The 17,134-nt window shown below is 38.6% G+C and overlaps 1 protein-coding gene across 3 annotated transcripts in view; it reads right to left on the minus strand.

Annotated features, from left to right (window-relative positions):
• Positions 1-2,392: 2,392 nt before the first annotated feature.
• dock10 (dedicator of cytokinesis 10) overlaps positions 2,393-17,134 on the minus strand; it is a 48,845-nt gene continuing 34,103 nt past the window's right edge. Inside the window, exons 39-57 of one of the 3 annotated variants that reach the window (XM_077540771.1) lie at positions 15,309-15,410; positions 14,903-15,015; positions 14,712-14,827; positions 13,350-13,487; positions 13,086-13,268; positions 12,897-13,007; positions 11,563-11,778; positions 10,397-10,454; positions 9,623-9,724; positions 8,045-8,151; positions 7,854-7,976; positions 6,853-6,966; positions 5,967-6,113; positions 5,688-5,898; positions 3,965-4,155; positions 3,782-3,882; positions 3,561-3,699; positions 3,373-3,445; positions 2,393-3,233 (exon numbers count right to left, since the gene is read on the minus strand). In XM_077540771.1, coding sequence (XP_077396897.1) covers positions 3,178-3,233; positions 3,373-3,445; positions 3,561-3,699; positions 3,782-3,882; positions 3,965-4,155; positions 5,688-5,898; positions 5,967-6,113; positions 6,853-6,966; positions 7,854-7,976; positions 8,045-8,151; positions 9,623-9,724; positions 10,397-10,454; positions 11,563-11,778; positions 12,897-13,007; positions 13,086-13,268; positions 13,350-13,487; positions 14,712-14,827; positions 14,903-15,015; positions 15,309-15,410 — 2,401 coding nt within the window. In that variant the 3' untranslated portion in view covers positions 2,393-3,177. The remainder of the gene's footprint in view (positions 3,234-3,372; positions 3,446-3,560; positions 3,700-3,781; positions 3,883-3,964; positions 4,156-5,687; positions 5,899-5,966; positions 6,114-6,852; positions 6,967-7,853; positions 7,977-8,044; positions 8,152-9,622; positions 9,725-10,396; positions 10,455-11,562; positions 11,779-12,896; positions 13,008-13,085; positions 13,269-13,349; positions 13,488-14,711; positions 14,828-14,902; positions 15,016-15,308; positions 15,411-17,134) is intronic. The other 2 variants (XM_077540773.1, XM_077540772.1) reach the window with 2 other exon arrangements.

The following is a 17,134-nucleotide window of genomic DNA, read 5'->3' on the forward strand; positions in this document are numbered from 1 at the left end:
ATGGATGACAGTCAAAACAGTGCAAAGTGGATAGATGGCTACCTTTGTATTCCTGAAATTGTCCCTCCAGAATGGGAGCAGACGCGTTCCTCCTGAGATTCCCATATGGGTTGTCCTGCTCTTCCTCAACAAATGCTTCCCGTGTCTGCTCCAGGTCTTGGTGCACGTCCTGTTCACGATCCCCGTCCTCCGGCAGCGTTCGGTTCTGGTCCTCCAGCTTCCTGATTTCTTCCCGCATCTCCATGATGACCCGTGCCAGGCTGCGGGTTCCCTCCATGGCGCCGCTGCTGCGCTGCCAGAACCAAGGCTTCCCAAAGAGTGCGGGGGGTTGTTGTTGTTGTTGCGGGTCGTGCAAAAGGAGCTCATGGTGCTGGCTGGCCTTTAACATGCTGTCGCATGCGAACAATCTCGGTGCGGATCTTGGTTGTGACTACATGGTGTCGCCGCCTTTACAGCTGATCTGTCCGCGGGGAACAGATCTGCCAGTCGCCCTTGGGGAGGATGTTTTATTCATCAGCATAGTTTCCAGTTTCTGGAAAACTACGCAGGGGTCCACGTGGAGACCTGAATCCACCTTGTGGTTTTGAATGCAACATCTTTTAGTTTATAATCTACACTAATGTACCCCACGAGGCTAATTACTCAACTCAATGGTAATAAAGTAAGTGATATGTTCGCAAGATGTAAAACTCACATGTCAAGTGCACTCTTAATCAATATAAAAGTGGGGAAAAGTGAGTGTGAGAACAATGTTATGCTGCAACCAAGGTTATTTTAGTTAACTAAAACTAACGAAAAAACTAAAACTAAAATTCAAAAAACAATTTCGTTAACGGAATAAAATAAAAACGAAATATTTAAAAAAATGAAAACTAACTGAAACTACATTTTATATTTACAAAACTAAAACTATAATTATAGCAAAAAAAAAAAATGTCTTTCGTTTTCATCTGGTAATTAATTTAATGAATGAGCCTTTGGGGATGATTTTAAATGTGATTTTAAGTAGATTTATTTTGATATTAACTGGAATAAGGACGATTGAAAATGTGTCAAACAGAAGTGACGTCATTTAGCAGCAGCCAATACAAAAAGTACCTTCAGATGACGTCGCTTGCATATTGGCTTTTAAATATTGCGCACAAGTAATACACATTGAAAAATAAATAAATACAAAATAAAACTAATACTGAAACTAAAACTAAACTAAAACTAAGCATTTATTAAATAACTAAAACTAATAAAAACTAACAAAACCACCCTGAAACTAAATAAAACTAATAAAAATAAAACAAAAAAAACAAAAAAACAAAAACAAAATAAAACTAACTAAAATGAAAAATTCCCCAGACTATAACAACCCTGGCTGTAGCATACCAAGCAATGGAATTAAGAGTACAAGAGGCAGAGAAGGTCCTCAACTAACCTCCAGTAATAGTTGTTCCCACCAAGCAGAGAGAATATATGCCTGTGCTTATTATTTTCTGATTGTATGTGTTGCTGCTTCGTGTGTGTTGAAGTTACAAGTTTATAATTAGCGTCACATCTATGCTAATTTACGTTAGCCAGTCAATGCCATTTCACGCTATATGCTAGCATTAAGCTAGTGGACAGTTGTTAGATGAAATCAAATTCCTGATCAGGACATATACAGGTATGCTCCACTACCAATAAATAAATAAATAAATAAATAAATAAATAAATAAATAAATAAATAAATAAATAAATAAATAAATGCCTTATGCGGCCTAGTACCAAGTACCGGCCTGGTGATTGGGCATCACCGCCGTATAGCATTACCTGTGTTGAATGCTGCTGACTCAAAGCAACCTGAGCCAACCGCAGTCCGAGCACACATAAACTGGCGTGGAAAGGACAGAGAGAAACTCACATCGGCCTCCTGGGTGTGCACACTGCCTTGATGATGATGATGGTGGTGATGAAGGGCAGTGTAAGGGCTGCAAGTGTCGCAGTTAGGGGAGGAAAAGACGTCAGGCCAAGTGACGAAGATAATAAAGTAGGATTGCATTATGACACACTGCCATTAAAAATTAACAAGGCACTCTGCTCTGCTATGACCTGCAAAACATTGACATCAGATCACTTGGATGCAGCTTATTACTTCACGCTATTCATGCCAATATACTGTATGTCACTTCCCTTTCAGTGAAAGTTTCAGTCTCACCATTTGGATCTCATGAAAAAAAAAATGTAATATTGAATATTAGGGTGCAAAAATGTCCATGAATTGAAGACTAAATTGTCCTTAAGTGTGAATTTGAGTGTGGTTGGTTTGTTTACGTACTCTGCGATTGACCGGCGAACAGGTTGCGTACAGAAAATATTTGCACGTTAGTATGAGCCCACTCTAAAATAAATAAACACTCAATGATGACTTTTCAACATTAACAAAATTTTATTTAAATGTTATACATAAAACTTTAGTTTTGATCTTTTTTTGTGAAGTCAGCTAAACAAATATTTATATGTATATTTTATTTAAAAAAGGGAACATTTCAAATGTTTTAAATATTAATATTTCTTATATACAATTCAAAACAGTAAATAATAACAGTAACAATGCATTTAAAAATGTTACAAAACATAACTCTTTGTTTTCTTTTTTTAAATTGGTTCCGCTTGAAAATGGGCGCGCTGATATTCGGGGAAATGTTAGCGAGGATACAAATTAGCACTGTGGAGTTGCTCTACATTCAAAAACCGAGCGGAGGTGCATTCAGCTTGAGAAAACACATTCGGTTTCTTCGAATTAGCTTCAATTTCTTCTTATTTATTTATTTATTTATTTTTTAATGGGGGTCAAATTTCCTTCTTAAAACATTAAAAATAGAACGCAAGGAGAAGCTGAACGCACCTCCAGCTCGGTAAGGTCACTGAATCTAAAGGGCAAGGCTGTGGAGAGAAGGCGCATGTGTATGTGTGTTTAACAAACTTGTTTTCTTTTTTTTTTTTGCTTACCAGTTATTCAGGGCTGCCTCTCGAGAACCAAAAATAAACAGAACCTACCGGTGCGTCAGCTAATGCGACGTTCAACAACAGGACAACAGACTAGCACGAGCACAGTCTACACACTTCTTCTTCCCTTGTCTTCTTCTACTGTCACTTGCTGCACTCGCAAACAGGCAAAAGAGTCCAAGCGGGCGCATCGACTTCCGGTCAGCCGTTCAGAAGCCGCTGTGGCGCTCCGTTCCTGGCTGCCTTGAATGAGGAATCTGCACACAAAGAATATGAAGAAGGAAGAATTGGAAAGATGGATTGACTTGAAGTTGCTGGATGAAGTTCCTAACACGCTTTAAGATGTCAGGGAATGGTCATGGTGGTAAGTGAGTGAAAATGAGAGTGATGACATACCAGTCTTAGACAGATTGGAAAGTGAGCTGTTAGAGAGAGAAGTGGCGCTGGAGGCGAGAACACGTTTTTGCAGCTGCGAGTTGTGGAACAAAAAAGAAGTACAAGGACAGCAATAGGAACAATAATGTCAGATGATATGGGAGATGAGAACAACGGGAAAATGGCCGCACGGCTCAAAAAGCAATAACCTGCTCGTTCATGATGGCGCACAGTTCGCTCAGCATGTCCTTGTAGTGAGCTCTCATCTCCTCCTGGTACTCCAGCTGGTCCTCCTTGATCAGACGCTCGTTCACATCCAACGCCTGGCCGCATGCTTCTGCAAACTGCCTGCAGGCAAGAAAAAAAACAACAAAAAATACTTTTGAGCTTTAATCATTGTGGGCATCGGGCAACTGCTAAAATTTCCTACCTGAAGATCTCCTTCAATAGTTTAACTTGGTTGTCTGGATACTTCTTGGCATTCTTCTCCTCTAAAAAGGCCCTTGCATAAGCCATCGGGCCTGCATTGACCTGGAATAAAAAAAAAAATAAAAAAAAAGTCACGTGAGGCCAGAGACAAAACATCAAATTCTGTCAGCAGAAGAAGACTCACCTTGGCACTGACGCTACCCTGCAGTTTGAGCTGCAGTCGGATCATGTCCACCTCGTCCATGTTGCACAGCTGGTTGAGCTCAGACACTTTCCGGGACATCTCGTCGATGGCCACTTCGATGGGGTTCATCTCCGTACTCTGCTGCTCCACCACCTGGATGCGCTTTTTGAGGTACGGGAAGCTGGAGCTTGCTGAGGAAAGGCAGAGGAAAGCGTTTCAAATCATCTGCTCACAGGATACGGAATTCTAATACAAGAACTACTGATTGACATAGTTCATAGTTCTGATAGTTGTCAGTAGCATACAGTGCAATTTTACACCGCTGCACAATATAACCACATAATCCTTCAACAATGTGTTGATTAATTGGTTGGTCAGTTAGTTGGTTAGTTGGTTATTTAGTTAAGGTCAATTGGTTGGTTGTTTAGCTGGCTGGAAATTTGATTTGTTAGTTGATTGAATTGTTGCTAAATCAGTTTGATTAGTTAGTTAGTTAGTTAGTTAGTTAGTTAGTTAGTTAGTTAGTTAGTTAGTTAGTTAGTTAGTTAGTTAGTTAGTAGGCTTTACATTAAATGATGGGTTGGTTACTTAGGTGCACAGTTCGTTAAAGGTTAGTTGCATTAGTTTTTTTTATCTAGTTAGTAGGCCTGATGTTAAATGATGAATTGGTTACATAGGTGGACAGTTAAATATTAGTTGATTGGTTAGTTAGTTGCATAGTTGTTTGATCTAATTTGAATGGTGGTTCGGAAAATGGATGTATGGATGAACGTTTAGTAAGTAAGGTAGTAGTAGTAGTAGTAGTAGCAGTAGTTGGTTGACTTTTGCATTGAATGGTTAGTTGTTAAGTCATTTGCATAGTTAAGATGATTATTTCAATGATTAAATTATTGGTTAGTGGGCTGTCTGGTACTATAGTTTGTTGGCTGCTTAATTAATTAGTTAGTTAGTTAGTTAGTTAGTTAGTTAGTAGGCTTTACATTAAATGATGGGTTGGTTACTTAGGTGGACAGTTAGTTAAAGGTTAGTTGATTGGCTAGTTAGTTGCATTAGTTTTTATTAATCTAATTTGAATGGTGGTTCGGAAAATGGATGGATGGATCAACATTTAGTTAGGTAGTACCAGTAGTAGTAGTAGTAGTAGTAGGTAGGCTTTTACATTGAATGGGGGGTTGGTTACCTGGATGTGAGTTTTAGTTGGATGGTTGCTTGGCATTAGGTGAGTGATTGATCAATTTTAACTTAGTTGATTAGTAGGTAAACTGGTTGTTGAGTTGATTGGCTGATTAGTTGTTTATTTTGTTTGCTAGTTGGTAAGTCAGTTGTATAGTTAAGCTGATTAGTTTGATGATTAAACTATTGTTTAGTGGGCTGTCGGGTACTATGCTTCGTTGGCTGCTTAATTAGTTGGCTAGTTAGTCATTGGTGGTTAGTAAATTATTCACTTAGCAGGAGTACAAAAAAAAAATAATCTACAGCTGTCATATTTTTGGTAGAGGGTTGTTGGGTCCAGGAATCAAGGAGTAATCTGTACGGACCAAGGAACTGAATTTCGGTGTTACAGTCTGCCTGCATCGGGGCCAAGTGGAACAATGACCAGAGAATGACTTAGGCATGTTTGGCATCATTATTTATATTTGATGAAATGATTGTATTAGATTAGATTCTGTATGCCTAATGTTGTGGCCCGTGGGCGTATGTTGCAAATAGATCAAATGCTGACTGGTTAAAATGGTGCGCCTCTTGCACTGCTCCTCCACGTCGCCATGCTTCTTCCCAGAGAGCGTGAACGGCGTCTCGAACACAAAGCGGTTGATGTTGTGATGCCTCTCAAAGTCCGTCCTTTTGTCCTGCTGTTCCTTCTCGTCGAAGTAAGGCAGCACGTACGTCACCTGAATGTACGCAAACTTTGGGTCCAGGTCTTTGGGATTGACCTAATGGGAGAAAGCGGGCTGATAAAGCTCTTTTGTTGCCTTCTGCAAATATTTACTTTATCACTGACCTTATTAGAATCTTGAATCATTTTGACATTATCAGCACCAAATTTGTCTGAGTAGAGTTTAAGCAACCTCTGAGAGATCTCAGACAAACCGGTCAGCTTAGGCTCCTTGTAGATGAACTCCTTGCTCTCCTCCTCCTCAAAGAAACCCTACCAGGACACACATACAATACATAGCACAATCTGTTGCATTATACTGTTACATGTGCGGCACACAACAGTGTTAAACTCCAAAACTGGATGAGGTTTATTCGTCATAACTTCCTGTCTGCTCTCGTTGTTGAGGACGGAAAGTAACTTTTGGATTAAAGGGTGTCAAATGGAGCACAGCAAGCTTCTGACAAACCTTCCGAAGGGTAAGTTTATAAAGAGTTAATAGTGGCAAGCGGAGAGGAGAGGATCAAAGTTGTTAGCAAACAAACAAACATATTGCAAAACTTACCGCAATCTTGATATAGAATATAATGAAAATAAAAGGAAGAAAAGAGCAGAGAAATTAAGGACACTAAACTGTCTCTTTTTCGAATAATGTTGAGCACTTTGAGGCTCTCAAATCACTATGACCATCATCATCATCATCATGTTGAAAATAATGCAGCTAAAATGCAGCTTTCAAATTGAAGCTGATCTAGCAAGTCACTTTTCATAATAATAAATACATATTCCAAGATTATGGACTTTTTGTTGTGCATATTTTGTTGCGGCAATAGCAATATTTTCACTTCTGAGTGCTGTTTTGTCTGTAGAATTAATATCAGTCAAAAATGTATGGGGAAACAAACCGCCGGTTGCTCTTTATCATTTTGGGGTTGAGGCTTGGATACTCGTCCACTTAACAGAACTAATTCAACACATTTAGTTGATGGCACTCACAGCAATAATCGCCCACCTGTCCATAGAACGCTACTCGATAGTAACGTCCGAACAGCCGTTTCTCCGAATTCACCACCTCCGTCACCTTCAGGTAAGACCGATGGATGTCGTAGTACAGTTCTGACAGCCTCTGTGGAGATAAACACACACATTAAAGCTATCACAGTTCTCAAACTTTTTACACATACTTTGTCCTCGAAAAATACTTAGCGCTTAAAAGTACAACATGACTAACATTGAAAAACAAATGGCGACATGGTAAATGGTCAATAAAAAAGGCAGAGGCTTTTTTCCTAAATAGTACATTTAATTAATATCCATTCAATTAAAATGTATTTAAAAGAAGTTAAATATTGGACCTACTTTGTATATAAATGTTCAAAAACAAACAGTTCCTAATGGAACATGCAACTTTACTGTACTTAAAAGTTAAATTCAACTGAAATTGACTGAATAAATGAATTGCACTGGAAAAAAATAAAAATAAATAGCCACTAACATTCTACACAGTTCAGTGTTCTTACAGGTTAACAAAAATGAACAAAATTTTCAAATTTTCATTTTTAATTTCATAAATGAATGAAAATTAAATTGAGTTGTTAAAAAAACAAAAAAACAAAAACAGAACTTAAAAAAACTGTATTTTATGTTTACAAAATTAACTAAAGCAAAAAACAAAAATGATGGTAAAAATGTTCTGTTTTGCCAATTATTTTCAATCTACCGGTAATTATTTATCCATCCCTTGTAATTCTTGCAAAAAAGCAATAACACATTCTCAAAAACAAAACAAAACAAAAAAAACCCACTAAATCTGAAAAAAAGAAGAAAAAAGAAACTAAAATGAACCATTAAAAAAAAGAAAACTAAAACTGAAAAGTAAATTACTGAAAAAAATAATACTAATAATTTAACTACAATGAAAAATGCCAAACTATTATAACCCTTGTACAGTTTTAACATTTAATTCTGTGATTTTTTTTTTTTTTGCATACCACTAAATGACTGCTATCATACCTTAAAGTCTCTCCTCTTCTCAAAAACAACAATAACAGGTTTGTTGATATCAGCGATGAGCTCGTGTCTCTCCGACTTCCACAGGTAGTCCACGCACAGCTCCAGCTGCTCTACCAAGGTGTCCTACACATCGCGGAAATTTCCGTTAAGACTCGGCTGGCACACGCAAACAGCCTTGAGCTACCACTGACCTCAGTATAGGGAGTGTCTTGTGTACCCGTGTCTTCCTTCATGGCTCCCTCTTCCTTGACGTTAGGGCTGATGCACATGAAGGCCGCCCAGCCCAGAGAAAACGACGCTGGGGTTGCGACAATAAGGAAAAGGACATTAACTCATTCACTCCCAGCCATTTTCACAGAGCAGTCCTGTTCGCTCCCGGCTGTTTGACTGGATTTTGACTGATTTTGCAAGGCCCACAGAATATTGTGTTCAATTGCTATAAAAGCATGGAACCTACCAAAAGAAAGATTAAAGTATCTTCTTTCATCAGGAAAAAAAAAAGTATGTTTCTACCTGTTTCCGTCTTGCAGCAATTAGCATTAGAAGAGAGCTAAGTTTAATCAGTTTTCTCAAATCTATTTAAAATTAGTAATTTAGCTTTTTTTTCTAGATGGCACTGGTTGATCTCCTTTGCTCTGCTGCCACCTGCTGGCCGTTTGTGTAATAACTACCATTTCTGCAACCGTTCTTTGCAGTTGAGAGGCTGCATCAAAACCTTGTGTATGCTCTAGCATAAAAATACAAACATAAAAAACGTATAAATACGTCTTTGGGACACTTACAACATAAAAAAAACATATTTACACGTTATTGGGAGCAAATTAGTTAATTGTGGGTTTGCAGGAGCATGCCGTACAGGATTATTGTATTACAACACAATTTTCTTTCCTCATTTAAAGTGGCAAGGGGTACGACATTTTATCCACGTGACAAAACCCAGAAAAACATACAAATGACAACTTGTAAATAGGCTAAAACATCACATCAATGCTAGTAGTTAGCCATTCTATGGTGTTTTGCATTGTGTGTTAGCAATACGACATAATCCGTGATTACCGTATTTTCACGACTATAAGGCATTATAAGGCGCACCTTCAACGAATGACATATTCTAAAACTTTTTCCATATATTAGGCGCACCACATTATAAGGCGCACCTTCAATGAATGACATATTTTAAAACTTTTTCCATATATAAGGCGCTACAGTAGAGGCTGGGGTTACGTTATGCATCCATTAGATGGTGCTGCGCTAAAGGGAATGTCAACAAAACAGTCAGATAGGTCAGTCAAACTTTATTAATAGATTACAAACCATCTTTCTGACAACTCCATTCACTCCCAAAATGAATAAACAGCTGTTGTATTATTTTCTCTGAGGTAAAGTATTAGTATTAGCTAGCGATCCAAGATGGCGGGATCTTCTGCGCATGCGCGTCACCGATCGTGCAGGGTCACCGATAGCGTCTTGACAGCGAGACCTGTTGCGGCTCAATATTGATCCATATATAAGGCGCACTGGATTATCAGGCGCATGGTCAGCTTTTGAAAAAATTGAAGGCTTTTAGGTGCGCCTTATAGTCGTGAAAATACGGTAATTGGCGCAGGGTTTCTATTAGCGCGGACGTCACAATTTGAGGAAATTGGCTCTCGGCATAAACTGTGCATCAGCATCCACCTGTTCAACACATCATGACACTTCCTCCCATAATCCCTTGCTTCAGCATCATCAAGTCCTGACCCAAACATCCCACAGGCGCGCACACTCACTGTCTTGGTCTCGGGAGGTGGTTAGTAAGGAGCTACATTTAAAGACGGGACTTTCTTCAGGGGACACGCTGGATATCCGGGCCTTGTCTGCTCTCCAGTAGCCTGTTTGGTGGAACGGGGGGAGGAGGAGGAAGGAGGTTTACACATTTGAATGTCCACAAGCAGATAGGCAGCTTGTGTTCATCGCATGCGTGCAGGGCATGCAAAATTATGCCACACATAAGGTTAAAAATGAAAAAAGAACGCACACAGGGAAGAGGTGACATGCAATATGTTAGTCGATTCATTCTAGAGGAATTCAGCAGCATGAATGGCAAACATTTATGAGCAAGGGAGTCCAACGTCATTCTCTGTGGTGTCCGACATCACAAAAGTGTTACGTGACCACACCCCTTTCCGCAATGAAAATGATAAAATTGCACGACGTTGCAGTAACCATGTTCGAGCAATTCTGCCGTCACATGTGACATTCTCACAACAATTCGGTTGGAATGTCACACACGTAACGTGAGAATGGACCGTTAGCGAAGAGAGAGAAAAATGGCTGATCATGACATCTAGGTTAGAAGTGACCATGTCTGAAAAGATGCAGACTGAGAGAAATGCCATATGAACAAAACTACTGAGACATACTTCTAAATTGATAAAAAATAAAGCTATTCGACTCCATATGTTCACTTTTTTGTTTGATGTCCCAATACTTTTGTCCATATGATGTACATGTGCATAGGCATATATATGCAAACCATGCTGCATGAGAGCTATTGCACTCACCTCTCCTCTTAAGCGACTCGGCAATCAGAGCAGAGATGTGTATGTAGCACATGGCGGCCTATTGGGGGGAAAAAGATGAATTTATCGGCATTAAAATGCAATCTGAATCACTTCTATCCATCAAATTACACCTGATTTTGGGTAGTACCCCGGACTGATCGCCTGCTAATTGTGGGCACATACGTACAGACAAACAGGCCTTCACACTCACCATTTATAAGCAGTAAAGTTTTGTGCTGAAGGGCCACATTTGATTTTTAAAATAAACAAATACGCCAAGACATTCTAAAAATGAAAGACAAAAAGTAAAAGGAAAAATTTCAAATAAATGTGTAAAATTTGCTCTAGTAATAAAACGACTCACGGCCATTTTCAAATTTGCATTCATCATAATTTATTAATAGTAAATAATTACCGTTAACCAATTATTTCATATAACTAAAACATTGTATCAAATTAGTATTCACAATAAATACATGAATGCATATGTTAAGATAAAAAAAAAAATATATATATATATATATTTCAGCAAACCAATTATTGGGGAAAAACTGTTAAATTAATAAAACAAAACTTTATTAAAATAAAACATTTTTTTTTTTTTTATAACAATTTAACCAAGTGATCAGTGAACCGGCATGTATAAAATATTTTATCCTAGTCATTTTTTATTTTATCCTATTATGTACAATAAGTCGACAAATTATTTGATGAGCGAAATGAAAAAAAATGAACATATTTGAAGTAACAAATTTTATAAAAACAGCTAAGTCAAAGAAACTGCTGTATTTAAATTTTAAATAAACAAAGGACAATAAGCATATTTTCAATTGTATTCATTCTAATTGATTTAATGCTAACTTGTTAACCAAATATTTAATAAAACAAAATATGGTAAATGTATAATTCAGATTCACAAAACAATTATTTTGTCTCCACGCTGGTAATTAAGGATTTATTTAATTAAATCAATTCTTTTTTTCACTGATATGTTTGCATTTTATTATTCTAACAATGTATAATTCTATTTTTATTTAAAACCAATTAAAAAAAACAAGAACAATTCTAAATGAATGCAACAAATAATTCAGGACTCAGAGCGGGCCCCAGATCCCCACTTTACCATTCCTGATTTAGCGTCTTCAATCAAGCTGATGCAGGTTTACCTCGGAGAGATCCCCGTTGCGGACGTGGACCTTGGCCATGCTCTCCAGCCAGGTGCGCCGCAGCTCGGGCGTGCTGGCATACGAGTTGGCCAAACTGTACTGAAGGTCCACCAGCATCTCGGGATCCTTCTCGTGCTCCTTCATCTGCGCCGTGGCCATCAGCACCGTCCTGATCCGCTTGGTCAGGTCTTTGACCTCGGCCGGGAAGGGAGAATTCTGCAGAAAGATCAAAACTGAGCCTTGATCCAACACTGATGAAAATTATGTTTTATTGTTTAATAAAGAAGGATTCCGTGAATGCGCAAGGTTAAGTGTAGGGATGTTCGATACCACTTTTTTTCAGACCGATACCGATACTCAGAACCTCAGTACTCACCGATACCAACTGCCGATACCAGTAGTACATTTTGACAAATAAAAAAAATCACTAAAATATATTTTTAAACAAATATATTTCCTTTCATTTTAACAAAAAAAAAAAAAAAAACAGCACAGTCACTCTTCAATAGTTTTAACGCTCAAAATAAAACACAAAAATGCTCTTTTAGTTTAAGATTCACAATTTTGAAGTATTTCCAAACCGGTGAAGTTTTGGTGAAAAACTGCTGCAAGCTAGCGCCAGTTACAGGCAAGGAGGACTCACTTAACGTCTTCCCCCTCTGCCATCGGTCGCTTGTACTCGTCTGCGTCACGAGTACTCGAGTACCGTAGTTTCTGAACTATAAGGCGCACCGCATTATAAGGCGCACCTTCAATAGATGACATTTTTTGAAACTTTTTCCATATATAAGGCACACCGCACTATAAGGCGCACCTTAAATGAATTACATATTTGAAAACTTTTTCCATGTATAAGTCGCTACAGTAGAGGCTGGGGTTACGTTATACATCCATTAGATGGTGCTGCACTAAAGGGAATGTCAACAAAACAGTCAGATAGGTCAGTCAAACTTTATTAATAGATTACAAACTCGCTTTCTGACAACTCCATTCACTCCCAAAATGAATAAACAGCTGTTGTATTATTTTCTCTGAGGTAAAGTATTAGTATTAGCTCGCGATCCAAGATGGCGGGATCTTTGCGCATGCGCGTCACCGATCGCGCAGGGTCACCGATAGCGTCTTGACAGCGAGACCTGTTGCGGCTCAATATTGATCAATATATAAGGCGTACTGGATTATAAGGCGCATGGGCCGCTTTTCAAAAAATTGAAGGCTTTCAGGTGCGCCTTATAGCGCGGAAAATACGGTACTTGAAAAAAGGCTGGTATCGGCCCCAATACCGATACTCGCCCATCCCTAGTTAATGTATTATTGAAATTGAGCGGCTTTACCTTGAGTGGAGCGTCTCCATTGGCAAAGTTGTTCACAATGGCCAACGACTGCTGAAATCTCGAGCCTCCAATGCCAGCATCGGCTATCAACTGACTCACCGCCTTGATTACCTAAAATTGGTCGAGAAAAAAAATAACACGTTTATTCACAAGTGCACTCAAGGTGAGAATACAAAACAGCACATTCACCTGAAGATGCGAGCGCACTATCGACTTTCCCTTGGTAAACTCAAAGTTCTTCCTCATGACGAAATAGAGCAGCGCCGCCGCCTCCGTCTGGGTGGAGCTGGAGCGATGGTTGCAGCATTTGAGGATCTCGTAGCACAGGCAGCCGCAGAGGTCCGCCTTTCCTTGGAAGAACGCACTGGGGAACTAACAGGAAGAGATTAAAAAAAATAAAAAATAATAAGTCACCTGCGGTCTGCAGTGGATCAGTATGCTGGTATATGAGACCTTTTGTACGAAGAGCCTGAGTGCAGCGAAGATGTGGCGAAGGGTGGCGGTCGATTGGTTGATTTGAAAGAAGAGGAAGTAGGTGTCCAGCACCTTCTTCATCAGCGCGTTCTGTCCGTCATCCAACAGCAGCTGCTTCTGGAATCATATGCCAGGAGATTTTCAACGAGCGTGGTTGCTTTGCCAGCAGGGGGCGTCAGTGCATCACAGACTAACCTAAGCAAGGTCACGTTTGGTGATCTGTGAAAACACTTAGAAACTGACTCTCAATATGAAAGTCGAAGAAAGGGAAATGCAGTACAGTACTTGTACTATAATTACATTAATATAATATTTTACAATTTATAATGCCGCAACATCAATGCTAATAGTTAGCTTTTCTACAGTGTTTTGCATTGTGTGTTAGCATTATGATGTCACGTAATCACCAATTAGATTTTTGATTTCTAATATAAATACCTTGTTATATACCGATAAGTGACATTTTGGACTTTGGTAGATGGACTCAATGTAGAAACAGTTGGGTCAAAATAACCCAAATTACCGTATGTAAAAAACGGGCCGACCAATTTTTTTGGAGTTATTAAACAAATTAAATGAACAATTCCAGCAATTGGCTGGCAACCAGTTCAGGGTGTGCCCCACTTACTGCCCAAAGCCAACTGGGATAGGCTCCAGCACCCCTGCCACCCTTGTGAGGAGCAAGCGGTTAAGAAAATGGATGGATGGATGGATGGATGGAAATTAACAATGCACAAAGCAACCTATTTTTTTCTTTCTTTTTTTTTGGTTGTTTTGTGGGTTATTTGTTTGACCCAACTTTTTGGGTTATTTGAACCACCCAACTGAATTTGATCAAAAATGAACCGACCTAACTTTTTAAGTTATTTACTCTAAAACGTTGGGCCAAATGAATTAATAACCCAATAAATTGGGTTGCTTTTGTGGGTTACTCATTTGACCCAGTGTTTGGTGTAAATTGAATAACCCAATTGAATTGGGTCAAAAATGAAACAACCACACTTTTTGAGTTAATTAATCCAAAAAGTTGGGCAAAATACAAAGCAAGCCACTTTTTGTTTTGTGATTTATTCATTTGAACCAACTTTTATGAGGGGTTAATTGAATAACCCCAAGAGTTGGTTTGGTCCGCTTTTGGGTTATTTTTTTGTGCCTCGCAAGACTAGGACCTGCTATTTGCTTATTTCTGCATTGATAAACAAACAGCAATTATGGTCCTAAGGGACTAAAAAGGGTCACTGGTCCTGTGATTGGGTGAGTGTAGAACGAAAAAAAAAAAAAAAAAAGTTTCAACAATTCAATTGTTTTCTATGTTACAGTGTTGTTAACAGGAACACGCACCTTATGATGGTGCACAAACAACTCCAGAACATCCAGCACAGTGAGCGCCACCTCAGTAGACAAATTCGCCTCAACATCAGTGGGACTCAGACTGTCCCCGTCCTGGATGGTCCCATCTGGATGTCAGACAGAGAGCGGAATTTAATGACGCGAGTGACATTTGAGGAATTGTTGTGGCGGCGATGTCCTACCGCTCTCCATCATTTGCAGCAGTTTGGGGTTGGTGAGGGCATTCTTGCCCCGGATGATGGGCATGGTTTGGGAACGTGCCTGTCGGTGGCCGTCCCCTCCGGAGGAAGCCATCCTGGTTGGAAAGATAAGCAGATGTTGTTATAGTAACTGGATTATTCATTAGTAAATCTAACAATGAACAATTAAAAATGGATGCCAGTATGACAGTGTATTCGCACATAAGGAACAACAACAACAACAAATCACACAAAAGGATGGGGGCATGCTTAGAACCAACACATGGTCACATCATTGATGAATACATATGATACATGTAGATTTAAACCTGATTTTGTATTTTTTTTGTAGCTTATTGTTCAAACAGAAGCTGTGTGATTGCTGCTGAAGCGGCAAGAGGCTGGTTACCATTGCGGGAGGAGGCTTGAGGGCTGGGAAGGATGGTTAGGGACCTTCATGGTGCCATTGGCGTGGGTGGACTGGGCCAGCTTTAGCGCCGCTGCTAGCTTCCTGTTCACGAGCCAATCACATCACAGCTAACGTTAGTAGGGCTTCGTGAGTGTCATGTTAAGTGTGCGAAAACATGTAGTGAAAATAGGGCAAAACACTGTATAAGGCTGTGAAAAAGGTCCGGTTTGACCCATGGTTTTACTGGCATGGGTCTACAATACCAATGTGGAGTTACTGACTCATTCAAGTATGTTAGTGGTGAGTAGAGGCCCGAGAATGATATTAATAAACTGCACAGCAGGGGAAGGGTGAATACCAGTTAAACTGTATAGCAGAGCAGCAGACAGATGTTTAAAATGCACGGCACTGCTGTTTGATACCCGAATGAAGCCAGATCACACACACATTAGCAAAAAAATAAATACAAAATAAATAAAATAAAATACCACCTTGTTCAGATGAATGGAAAAAAAAAAAAAAAAAGCACATTCTACGGATCATAAAATTAATGCAAATTTGAGCTTGCCACTGCCAAGATGATGCAGAACCACATATGTATACATTGTGTTTAAATAATGAACTATATTTATAATTTTATTAGTACCTGTGGTTAAAAAGTGAAGCACGGAGAGCCTCCGTCGCAGAAATGCCCTTTGTATGAATATGGTGACCTTTGCCAACAGCCTTTCAAATATCCACACTTTCCTCTTTATTTTCACCCGTTTTCACTCTTTGCATTAAAAAAAAACAAAAAAAAAACATAATACAGTGCAGCATAGTAAGTGGTGCCTCAAAATGTTATCGTATTCGTCCGATTCAGCAAATTGGTACGTGAGCGTGGGTCAATCACCAGGTGTGGGCCTTTAATTACATTCGGTCATGTCGCTTGGTGTGTGGCGAGGATTGAGAGGGCAAGGAGCCATATTTAACAACATGCTAAATGGAACTCAATATGGAAACAAACCTAATCAGTAAAAATCTTTAAAAATGTAAAAATAAAAAAAATATGATTAAACGGATCATACAAGTTGTGTAATGTGCTGCAATATCTTGGGGTAACATTTTGAAGTACAGTCAATGCAAAACATTTGCAGTCTAAAGAATAATATTCTTCATATACAGGCTCAGGCAAAATGATGTGACACATTTGCAAATTTAATAAAAGACAAATAAAGTAAAGAAACAAAAATGTGGTTTTATTTTCTACCAAGTTTGAAGTGCAAACGGAACGCTCGTTGTGTCGCAGTTACAAATTTGTTTGTTTCGATAAACGTTTCCACAATGAAAGCGCAATGCTCATCAGTCCAATTCATGGCATCATCTGAAAAAGAAACAAAAAATAATGGCACTATACAGGAACAAAACAAAAAGGCATTATATGAAAATAAAATGGCATTATAACGTACTTTTCGAAAATAAAAACATTTTTTTGTTCCTTTACTTTGTCTTTTATTAAACCTACAAATGTGTCAGATCATTTTGCCTGACTCTGTACTTACGTAAAATAAATCGTCACCCTTTTTAAATAATTGCCTAAGTCATTTTTTTTTTTTTGGCTTAAATCATCTTCTCATGGTGCAAATGGTTAAATTTTTTTGTGTTTCCTGAAATATCTGAAAAAAATGAGTTAGGTGATTATTTTAAGAAGGTGTCGAAATGTAATATTATTATATTTATTATGTACTATTAATATTAGTCAGTGGCCCGAGGCCACTAAACTAAAGACATTTATTGATTGTCAATTTTTCTCATCTCCTGATTTTCAATGAAAATAAAATGTTAAG

This window comes from Festucalex cinctus, chromosome 13 (assembly GCF_051991245.1).
Source record: "Festucalex cinctus isolate MCC-2025b chromosome 13, RoL_Fcin_1.0, whole genome shotgun sequence".
NCBI lineage: Eukaryota > Metazoa > Chordata > Actinopteri > Syngnathiformes > Syngnathidae > Festucalex > Festucalex cinctus.